Here is a 12,117-nt window from a genome sequence, read left to right as displayed (position 1 = left end):
TTTCCCACCAGTCTGTTGTCAGTCTTAAATCTGGAGTTCCCTATGTGGTGTAGTATAAAGATCATTGACTTGTATATAATGTTTTTTTTTTAATCAATCACTTTATCTGTTATGATAATAACTCCCTGTTTTACAAGCTGGGAATAATGAGGCTTTCCACTTTCTGTTCTGGTTTTGCAACATGACTCCCAGAATCAGGAGCAAAGAGCAGCCTGTGTCTAGAAAAATACATTCCTATTGTTTATTCCTGCCTTTTTTCTGTGTCTTTGTTGTGTCACACACCCATCTTTTTATTTTCTGTTGGATTTTAGTTTATGTAGAGATGTGTAGACATATTCGTATATTTTTATCTTACCAAAAATTGCTCACATGTAGTATGACACTTCTTGAAAATCTGTCATGCTGAGAAAAATAGTTTTGGTTTAAGCTAAGAATTTTTAAAACTACAAATACTTAACATCAAAGGGATAACAGAAAGACAAAAGAGAATGCAGGAAATAATCAGCCTGAAGGAGTTCCCTGCCACTACATAGTTTCTGTATGAAACAGTGTATGAATCTATTTAGTTACGTTGCACTAATACAATACATCTAAACATTGATAACATCAAGAATCACGATTCACTTCACAGAGAGAGTCAACAGATAATGTTTTTTTAGCCCCCCTGAGTTACCCAATGTTTCTGAGGCTCTAAGACTTGATGCTATTTAGACAGAGGCTCCTAACTGGGATCTGGAAATTGAACAGTCCAAAGTTTGGGAAATTTTGGATCCAGGGTTTTAGTTCAGGCCCCTTGCAAATTTCAGATCCATATGTGGATTCTGAACTCCTCCCCTCCAAATTTGAGACCATTTGGATCTGGGGCTTTGCTTCAAGTGTTCTTTGTTCCAGTGATTTTTACATTGTTTTGGGGTGCTGAATGGCATTGATTCAGCTATATTTGACTCCTGAGGCTTCTCCTGATGAGCGTCTGTTCTCTGACACCATCTGGGAGTCCCTCTGTTGTGCTCTGTGTTGATGGGTGATGCTTTCATTGTGTCTGTTCCTAGGGCACTAGCTTCCTGCCCCCTACACATACGACTCAACCCAAAATAGACTGGTTAATCAAGCAGCTAGGCACCACGCTACTTTGTATGCAGTAACGAAGATCGTTTCAGTATCTCATCTTGAAAATAGAGCACCTTTCCTCTATAGTTTCCCACCCAAAACCCGCCAACCTTGATTAAACAAACAAAAAAAAGAGATGAAAATCCAAAGCTGGTGCATTGTGCAATTTCTGGCATCTGTCCAGTTGTGGCAGGATCTTTAAGGGAAGCAGATACAGTGCAGCCTCTTTCCAACCAGATGATAATTTATCCACAATTCCTATCAGAGCTGGGTTTGGCTTCTGAGGTGCCTGCAGCATAAGATATGAATGAGGTTTTTGCATTGAACCATGCTACCTCCACAGCTGGTGGATCAGGAACTAAGGCTTAAACCTTCTAGGGACATATTTTATCCTCCGTCATTGTGAAAACTGCCATAGATGATGTTAGGATTTCTGCACCAAGAATCAGGCTGTGATGTTTCACGCTTGTCTGGTAAAGTTGACCTGGGCCTTGTAAAATCTAGTAAAACATTGGTTGGTTTTTCCACTGATGAAAGAGCATGTCTGTTGTTTAGTATGGTGACTCTTCCAGCTATTCATAGCCATATCTCATCACTGGTAGGGCCTGCTGTTCATCCTCAAAGCAGACATGGTTAGATTTAATGGGAATATATCATTAAAATCCCCTTTTTGCATGGGCAGTATTTGTTCTGATACTTTGTATGGGGGAAGATATTGATCTGGTATTCGGGGGAAATGTGAGAGCAGAGAGGGACTGAGATGTGTGTTACTTGCTGGGGGAGGGGTGTCTGGGAATCTTTCTTGGTATAATTGATGCTGTATTGGTATATTTTCCATCACCAGACCAAATAGGTGCTCCTTACAAGAAGCCATCCAGGGGTTTGAGGGATGGGAGTTGCTGAGTGGAGAAAGTTCCTTCCTGAATGGAAGCTGAAGAAACTCAGCCCTTTACAAGATTGGGCCCTTCCTCCATTCCACTCCTGTGAATATATTTTGAGGGAAAATATAACCCTAGTATTCCCTCGGTTTGTTGTCCTTGATTGGCTCTGCTAGGAAAGGGGCATATTCTGATCTAAATAATTTCATATGCTTCAGTGACCCAGACAGGCAGCCAGTATCACATCTACCTTTTATATGTGTACTATAGTGAGGAGTGGTTTCACCTTTTCCCTACTGAGAGCCTCAAGTGACACAGTGGGGAAAAAAGCTTGAGCCCTCTCTACAACACAGCTTTCACCATGCTGCCACCACATTGGAGCCGCCCTGGTTGTGAATTATGAGTCCTAATTTTACTATTGTAGACAAGGCTGTGTGTGTGAACAGCACAAGGGAGGAGAATTTGAATGTCGGATCTGAATGTCTTTGACATTTTAGTATTTTCAAAGCTTCCAGAACCAGATTGTGTGATTGGATCAAATGCTCATCTTTCGCTCAGCATGCATAAATCTTCCCCCTTAGTTATAATATTTGTGTGACTGCTTCTGACACCCCAATACCTTTGTGTTTGGCTCTGAGAGTTGTTGACTAATTTTGATCACTGGATAGATTAGCCAATAATAGGACTGGATTGTGATGATCCACAAAAGCATGGGAAAAAATAAATCTCAAAATTAATCAGTTATTGCATTCAGTGAACAATGTTTGACTTTTTTTATGCTTTTTAAAGGCATTCTTAAGCATTATAGCATAAAAGGATCTATTTCCTCTTCGTCTGTGGGTGTAATCCCCAAGCGTATCAAAGACAGACTGTATTTCTCTGAGAAAACAGATGCCCCATAGATCTAGTAAAGTGGGTAACAGGCCTGTGTTTTGGATTCATGCTGAGAAGCCAAAGTGCAGGTGGAAATGACAGATAGTCATAGAAACTGGAAAGAAAGGAATATTAAGCTAGAGATGAATCCCGAACAACCCCCAAATCCATACTCTCCCCAAATATGGAAAGTCTTAAATCCATATTTTGGAGTTTGATCATTGTCTCTCTCATTGTCATTCCTTCCCCGTCTCTGACCAAAGCAATGGCTTCTCTGCAAAACATTCTCAACTGCTTAGTTCTAATAGTTTTAACAGTCTGGGGTTAGGAAGAAACTTTCCCCAGAAACATTTATTGAAAAAAAAAAATTCCTCTATGCAGGTTTTACATTTTCCTCTGCAACATCTGGTACTGACCTCTAACTGAGACAGGATACCAGACAAGATCATTACATTGGTCTGATGCAGGTCTGGCAGTTCCTCTGTTCCTAAATGACCAGGCTTCCACTGCTTCCTTTAGCTATTCCACAGTGTAATAGATCTGAATAAGTGACTTTCTGAACCTCTGAAGTTGATCTCTTCCAAATCTCTAACCACATGAATACTCCTGGAGAATGCAGACCTACACATGTTCTCCTGGGGTTCCACTTGGTTAACTAGAAACTGGCAGCACTGTGGGATTTAAGGTGTAAATATTTATTTGTATAACTTAGCCCTCCTTCTGGTGATGTTTATATTTAGATTTTCTCCTGTCTCCTTGCCCCTTGTAAAAGAAGGAAGAGCTTTGATGCAGCTCCAATACAATAAGGCTGACATCAGATGGTGAGCTCTCTTCTGTTTCATTTTGGAAACATTGGGGCCAAATTTAACAGCAGCATAAATAAATGCAACTGGGGTGGCTCTGTGAATTTGGCCTTTATGTTCCATAAAACATTTTATAGTAGTCCTGGAAAAGCAGAAGTGACTGTCACTTTTTTTTAAAGATGAATAAGAGAGAGAAAAATAGTTACAGGGTGTGCTGTCGGGGGGAGGGGGGAATACAACCATGGTATCTCCTTTTATTTTCTTATGAGCTGTTCACTTTCCCCAGGAGCAGCAGCAAGATGGATTTTGAAGACAGATGTTGCACTGGAAAACAAAGTCAGGGTTTCTTTCAACTGCAAGACATTGATCGTTTTACTTGTGTGAAGCAATGGGGACAGCTAGTGGTCAACTGTCTGAATCACAGGGAGACACCTCCCATGAAAAAGTGGAAACATTCCTTGTTCTGCATTTCAAAATTCTTGGTATAGTCACTGCATTCTATTCTGTTCTAATCTGTTCTGTTCTGTTCTTATACTGAAGTGCTCAGTATTATAGTGTCTGAGCACCTTGAAGTAGAGCATTAAGTAATGTGACTAACATCTGCCACTTGTTTGTTCTCTCATCTTCTCACCAAGGGGAGAACTATATGCAGTAGTGTTTTGTTTTGGATTTTTTTTTTATTGTGGTGATTTTTGCCATGCTACTTCAGCTAAGCGGAACACGTATGTGCTGAAAATCTGAAGTTGTGCATTCAGAGAACATGGAAGGCTTTTTCAAGTTTCAGAGTAACAGCCGTGTTAGTCTGTATTCGCAAAAAGAAAAGGAGTACTTGTGGCACCTTAGAGACTAACCAATTTATTTGAGCATAAGCTTTCGTGAGCTACAGCTCACTTCATCGGATGTCTCTAAGTGCTTTTCTCTTCCACTAGGTGTCATCAGGTGTGAAATGTACCGAGACAGATTCTCTGATCCATAATGTCAAGCTGTCTGAGCTCCAGATATCTACCCTGTGTGATGCAGGAAGACTTTTAAACACATAGGACTGGCACTCTCTTATCCTTCACCTTATGCAGTCATTTACAACAGTACAAACTGGGTATAAAGTGCTACCAGATGAGAACGCTAGTACAGCCACTGTGCTGTGCTGGAAATGGCTACACAAGGTGCAGAGTAATGGTGTGTGAGACCCACAATCCTGTTGCACCAGTGTTGTATTCTGTTAACAAGAAGTTGTAGTTTTGAAGCATTTTTCTTCTGTTAATAGATATATACCATTCAAAAAGGCTCTACTGTTGCTGTGTAAATGATTGAAACTTCAGAAGTCCGTTGCCTCTCTCTGTTTTGTAAAGAGAGAGCTGAAACCTCTGAATGGATAGTCAGTGTGGTGTACTGGTTGTAAGACAAGAATAATCATCAGGATTCCTGGGTTCTAGTTCCAACCTCTGCCACTGACTTGTTTTGTGATATTGGGTCTGTCATTTAATTGTTCTTCAAAGTATTCATCTGTAAAATGGCAGTAAAATGGGTGTTGGTATAGTTTGATAAATGATTATAAAGTGTTCTGAGATCCTTGGATGAAAGCTGGCATAGAAATTTTATTGTAAGTAATTTTCTTTTTCGTTGCATGAGACAATGGGTAATAATTATATAACACAAATATTTATTGATGTAGCAGCTAGGATGCAAATGGGAAAAACAACCACATAACAATCCTCATAATGTTGCCATCTCTTTCCTTAACTGTTATTTCAGGACATGCTGTGCTTTGAATTTTTAACACCTCATACTGGGCTGGATCTCCTCAGGCTGTGTGAGTCATGCCACTTACTTATGTGATGTGATTGAAAGTGACGGAAGGCTTGCATTTGAACATGAGAAACCACTACCCAGTGTGACATGAAAACATTGGGCTCTGCCTGGTAAACTTTCCAGAACAAAGTACAGAAGGATTCGTGACCAGTGTCTGATGCCTTGTCAGTTTGTGTCTCTGGAGTCACGCTGGCCCTCCCCCAATCAATCTGATGCCCAGAGAAAGGGGTGGAAAAATCCAGCCTACAGGCAAGAGTCCCATGCAGGTCACTTTGTGTCTAAAATGTCAACAAGCCTGAGGCATGAAGGGAGGCTTTTCCTCCATGTGAAGAATCTACATTCACTGGGGTGGGCTAATGGATGAATTCTGTGACCAGTGGAGCTAGGACAAATGTGACTAACATTGTGTTGGACTGATGTATTTACGTACCTGGGTATGTGTGTGTAGCACTACTGTTGAGTAGAGGGAATGTCTCAGACCTGTGTCCTTATTTATCCAATTGGGAATAAAGCCACATTATTTTTCACATATGAGAAAGTGACACCTTGACTTTTTAAATCCCATCTGCTGGGTGAAGTACTTCATGCCCAAAGTAATAGGTTGGTGGTCTCTATGAACAGGGGTATCCTTAAACCGTGAATTATGTCACCTGAGATGTACCATGAGAGCACATGTACCAGTCTGCAGTTAGATATTGGCCTTGAGGTCCAAATGTGGATCGCTAGAACCTAGTTCCCAAATGCAGTGCTCTGGCACATGGAGGACCCCGTCTCCGTTGCAATCAGATAGTACATTTTTTAAAAAGAGAATAACGTCCAAAACATGGTAGTCTGCGATTAGGTGACCCGCTACGATAAACTACAGATTCATTCCCTATCACAGCCACTACAGAGTAACAAGGTGGGTGAGATAATATCTATTATTAGACCAACTTCTCTGAGTGAGAGAGAAGATTTTGAGCTTATACAGAGCTCTTCTTCAGGTCTGGAAATCTGACTTAGAGTATCATAGCTAAATACAAGTTGGAACAGATTATTTAACGTAAGTAGTTAACAGATACTTCAAGGGATGATTCAAGGTGAAGTGGTCCATTAACACCTGTCTAGTAATAAGGAGGAAGGGAAAGGGGAGAGGGAAGCAGTGGGAAGGGGTGTTGTTAGTGGGTTACAGATTGTTGTAATAAGCCATAAATCCAGTGTTGCTATTCATTCTATGATTTTTAATGTTTGGCAAAGTAATGAATTTAAGCTCCCAGGCTCGTCTTTTGAAAGTGCTGTGCAGGTTTCCTTTGAGGATGATGACAGATAGGTCAGATATAGAGTGATGGTTTTGTGAAAAGTGTTCACCCAGAGGTGATATGGTGTTTTGTCTTTTATCATTTTCCTGTGTGAGTTCATTTGAGAGCATAGTGATTGTCTGTCTGGTTTACACAGTTGCTAGTGGGGCATGCAGTACATTGTATGAGATACATCACACATTGTGATAGACATGTGGAGGACCCATGGATCTTGAAAAGGTGTGTGTGTGTGTGTGGGGGGGGCGGTGTTGATCATTGTAGTGTGGAGATATGGCTGCAGGTTTTGCAACTGTTAATCTGGCAGGGTCTGATGCCGCTTTAAGTAGTTGTGTCCTGGCCTGTGGGGAGCTTGCTTCTGATGATGGATTTGGTGAGGTTGTGAGATTGTTTGAAGGCCAGAAGAGAGGACTCAGGAAAGATTTATTTCAGGATGGGTTCCCCATCGAGTATGGGTTGTAGTAGTTTGATGATACCTCATATGAGTTCTAGTGTGGGATGGTAGTTGACAAATAGGGGTGTATGGTTGGAGGGGGTTTTTATTTCTGTACTGAAGCAGGTTCTCTCAGGATATTTGAGTGGCCTGGTCCATGATGAGATCTACTTCTCTGATGGAGTGGCCTTGTTTGGTGAAAGTGGTTTTGAGTGTGTTAAGGTGTATACCCCAGCTACTTCACCTTGAATGGTCCCTTGAAATATGTGTTAATTGCTTGTGCTAAACAATCTGTCCCACCTTGTATTTGGCTGTGACACTGAGATCCGGTTTACACCACAGACCAATATCGGTATAACTATGTCACTCAGAGGTGTGAAAAATCCACCCCCCTGAACAACCTAATCCCCCATGTAGACAGTGCTATGTCCACAGGAGAGCTTCTCCCAACAACCTACCTACAACCTCTCAGGGAGGTGGATTAACTAAACTGATGGGAGAGCTCTCTCCTGTAGGCATACAGTGTCTTCATTAAAGTGCTACAGTGATGCAGCTGCAAAGATGCAGCTGTGCTGATACAGTATTTTAAGTGTAGACTTGCCCCAGGTAAGTGTCCCAGACCTGAAGAAGAGCTCTGTGTAAACTCAAAAGCTTGGCTCTTCCACCAGCAGAAGTTGGTTCAATAAAATATTATCTTACTCACCTTGTCTCTCTAATATCCTGGGACCAATGGCAACAGCAGCACTGCATACTAGTCATTCATGAACTAAAGAACAGTCATAGAAATAACCTCTCCTTAACATAATGTTGTCCACTAGATGGCACTTTTAATACATAGCAGAGGCAAACACTCCACTTCCTATTAGGCCCCTAAATCACCTGCTATTAGAATTAAGTAGATTACAGCTGGTAAGTGACCAAAATAAAGAAGGTTCAATTTACTGTGGCTCTGAAGCATCTTTCACAGCTGCTGGTACCATTTACATGAATCACTGATTAAATACCCAACCCAGTGTTGCAGAAAGTTGAACTGACCCAAACATTAAAAACAGGGGGAAAATTATCTTGATATTGGAAAAATAAAAAAAATTGGTTCCTTCCTTCTCCACAAATCAAAGTTTGTAATGTTGTTTAAACAGCAAATTCTCTGCTGTGTGTCCAAGCAGCAGCCAAACCAGGGCACTGAGATTCTTTAGTGATGGAGGGTACATGAGCTGGCATGATATTTCACTGGCATGCTCCATGCCTCTGCTTGGCCTCTCAACCCAGCTCATTTCCCATGCTGTCTCGGCTCTACCTGCCCACTGAGGAGAGGAGGAAGGTAGAGCACGTATAAATAAAATGCTGGCCTCTGCCAAAAACTGACAGCAACAGAGGGCAGAGTGAAAAGGGAAATAAGGGAGAAAGAATAAACAACACAAAGGGAAATGGGAGGTTGAAAGGAGGAAAGTAAAAAGGAAGCCCAATAATAATAGCGCATTTAGAAAGTAGTATTTTGTACTTACCTGATGTGTTTCATCCCAGTTTCAAAGCACTTTACAAACAATGCTGTCATGAAATAGACATGTATGATACCTATTTTATACACGGGGGGACAGAGAAGCAGAAAGACTAATTCATCCAAAGTCACACACCATAGAACCCAGGAGTCCCGGTTCTCTAACTCTTAAACTCCTATAATTTTCACCACTGCTGAAGCTGCACCAGTAGGAAATTTTACTAGAAAAATCAGTGAGGACAAGGAATGATTCCTGCTTTGTCTATGCTAGCCAGCCAAGCTGTGTTTGAAACTAATGTGGTTGGAGCCATGCTTAACCAGAGGACAAATTATATTTTCAAACATGGGTCAAAGCTGAGTAGTGGACCTAGGACCTAATAAGGCTGTGTCTCCACCATAGCACAGGCACTGATCAATCTGGGAGACAGATAAAGCACAACGCTTTCACCTCTGACCAAGAGTCAAGTTTCATTGAAGTGAATTTAGTGGTAATCTTAAATCACTTTCTTGTTCCAATAAATACACCACCTCATTTCTGCCACTTAGCACTTTACAGATGATGTTCAGCGTCTTAAATTCTTTCTTTGCAGAGGTACCTTAATGAGGTCAGGAAGGATGTTCTGGTGGTTAAGGAACTAAATAGCGATGTAGGAGAGCAGGGTTCAATTCCCAGCTCAACCGACAGACTTCCTGTGTATTCTTGGGCTAGTCACTTAATCTACCCTTTGCATCAGTTCCCCATCTGTCTCATAGGGATAGTACTCCCTTGCTTCACAGTGGTGGTGGGAGGATGAAATCCATTATGAACTGCGCAGAGATTACTATAATGAGGTCCATCTAAGTACCCAGACAGATAACTTCACACACACTACTGTACAATAACCGAAGAAGAATAAGATGAATTATATCTCTTTCAACAAGCTCTAGTTACAGAGGAAAATGTATTAAATTTCCAGGCCTTTTTAAGTGAAGAGTAGAGCCATGCAAATCTGCGGATATCTGTTTTATATCTGCGGACCATTTTGGCTAATTGCGGACTGGATGCGGATACAAATTTTGTATCCATGCAGGGCTTTAGTCAAGAGCTTTGCTCAGGGACTTCTACCTGAGCAGCCTGTGTTAGGAGCCAAAATTATTCAATGAACCCACAAAAAGCCTTTAAGCCATTTATTTTGACAGTGTCTTTGCTGAAGGAAGCCATTCAGAGTTAGCAGGCTAGCAATTAACATGGTTAAAAATTCACTATGAATGGGTTAGGATTATTAAAAATAAATCCAATACGTTTGCTTCACCCATTCTGATCTGTTCAATGTCTTTCCGCAAATCCCAGGGTAAATGCATGAGCTGGAAGTATATGTGAGTTCAGTGTTGGAGTGAAACCTCCAGTGTCACCCCGAAAGAAGAAGCTGTGAAGTGTCTTGTGTAGGTGGTTTGTAAATGTACAGCTGTTGCTTAAATTGCACAGCATCTGCAAAATGAAGCAAAAGCCTGATTTAAAAATAGAAATGTGTGGGCGATGAGACAAAAATCTGCCTCTCTTGGAAGGTACCATACCTCTCTCCTTCACACAACTGCCTCTTTTTGTTGTAGCCTAAGTTTTCTAATTTTCTGGTAGCTTGGAGTCAGATGTTCAGTAACATAGATCTAATCCTCAGAACATCAGGGATGTCACACGAGCAAAAAAATACAGAGGCAAAACATTTTGGTTTTGGAAAGACATGTCCCAGAGAGCTCTCTGCTTTGCTTCAGAGGAGCCGAGAGAAGGGGCTGCAGCAGTTTTTTGCATAAGTACAATTAGCATGTAGAAGTCACTGCCACACGATAGTCTTCAGACCAAAAAGCTTAGAAAGATTCAGAAAAGGATTTGATAATTGTATGAATAATAATATTCACAGTTATTAAACACTAGTTTAAGGGATCTAAATCCTCATGCTTCAGACTTTAAGTTGCCTGGGGTTAGGTACAAATTTTCTGTATGTGTTGTCTGATTTTATTACTCATTCCTCTGGAATATTTGGTTCTGTGTTCTGACTGCTGTGAAGGATGGGATACTTGACTAAGTGGCCCATTATTTTGATTGTGCAGGGCAATTCTTATGTCCACAGTTATAGGCTATAAAATAATACCTCACACTTTTATAGTACCTGACATTCCAGGATATCAAAGTATTTTACAAATAATTTTCATCTTTACACTTCCATCACCTAAATGAGTATTTTGCTCAAACCTAATTGGTTACACCAGAATAGACATAGCTGATGAATCAAGCATGTGATATTTTGGGAACAGATGATCACCTGCATAAACACCTCTATAAATAGCATTGATAAATAACTTGGTATAATAATATACAGCAAGGGTATTTTGGGAATAAAAAAATCATGGATATCAAAGTGTTTTTGCACATTTGCTGTGTTTAACATCCCAAATCCACTCTTCCTGAATCTGTCTAGTTACTTATATGGCCACCTTTGCTGTAGCATATGAGCACCTCACAGACACTAATTAATTTATCCTCACAACACCCATGTAAGGTATGAAAGCATTAGCTACTTTTTATGGAGGGGCAGTTGGGACACAGGGTATGTCTACACTACGAAATTAGGTCGAATTTATAGAAGTCGGTTTTTTTGAAATCGGTTTTATATATTCGAGTGTGTGTGTCCCCACAGAAAATGCTCTAAGTGCATTAAGTGCATTAACTCGGCGGAGCGCTTCCACAGTACCGAGGCAAGCGTCGACTTCTGGAGCGTTGCACTGTGGGTAGCTATCCCACAGTTCCCGCAGTCTCCGCTGCCCATTGGAATTCTGGGTTGATATCCCAATGCCTGATGCGGCAAAAAACATTGTCGCAGGTGGTTCTGGGTACATGTCGTCAGGACCCCGTTCCCACCCTCCCTCCCCCCGTGAAAGCAAGGGCAGACAATCATTTCGCGCCTTTTTTGTCTGCTGCCAGCCAAAGATGTAAAGGATCGATGGAGTGGGTCAGAACAAGACATAGACCAGATTTGTTTTGGACTCATTTTCCTCCTCCCCTATCTAGATCACACTGCAGTCAGTCACAGAGAAGGCGCAGCAAGGTTAATCTAGCCATGTATCAATCAGAGGCCAGGCTAACCTCCTTGTTCCAATAAGAACGATAACTTAGGTGCACCATTTCTTATTGGAACCCTCCGTGCAGTCCTGCCTGAAATGCTCCTTGATGTACAGGCACACCCTTTGTTGATTTTAGCTCCCTGAAGCCAACCCTGTAAGCCGTGTCGTCAGTCGCCCCTCCCTCCGTCAGAGCAACGGCAGACAATCGTTCCGCGCCTTCTTTCTGTGCGGAGACGCCATACCAAGGCAAGCATGGAGGCCGCTGAGCTCATTTTGGCAATTAGGAGCACATCAACCACCACACGCATTATCCAGCAGTATATGC

General features: G+C 41.4%; 1 protein-coding gene across 7 annotated transcripts in view; it reads left to right on the top strand.

The window, feature by feature from the left end:
- Window positions 1-12,117, top strand: part of LOC311525982 (uncharacterized protein) — an 81,621-nt gene that overhangs the window by 57,193 nt on the left and 12,311 nt on the right. Inside the window, exons 4-5 of one of the 7 annotated variants that reach the window (XR_014712916.1) lie at window positions 3,948-4,143; window positions 5,414-5,977. The exons of 5 other annotated variants lie outside the window; for them this stretch is intronic. Coding sequence is in view for 1 of the 2 variants with exons in the window: in XM_084638538.1 (XP_084494664.1) it covers window positions 3,948-4,143; window positions 4,591-4,701 (307 nt within the window). In the remaining variant the exon portion in view is untranslated. Of the gene's footprint in view, window positions 1-3,947; window positions 4,144-4,590; window positions 5,222-5,413; window positions 5,978-12,117 lie in introns of those variants that run through there. One more of the 7 variants, XM_084638538.1, reaches the window with a different exon arrangement.

This window comes from Lepidochelys olivacea, assembly GCF_965140295.1.
Source record: "Lepidochelys olivacea isolate rLepOli2 genome assembly, chromosome: 9".
Taxonomy (NCBI): Eukaryota; Metazoa; Chordata; order Testudines; family Cheloniidae; genus Lepidochelys; species Lepidochelys olivacea.
The sequence above is the reverse complement of the archived record's forward strand: the minus strand, read 5'-3'. Positions and strand labels throughout refer to the sequence as shown.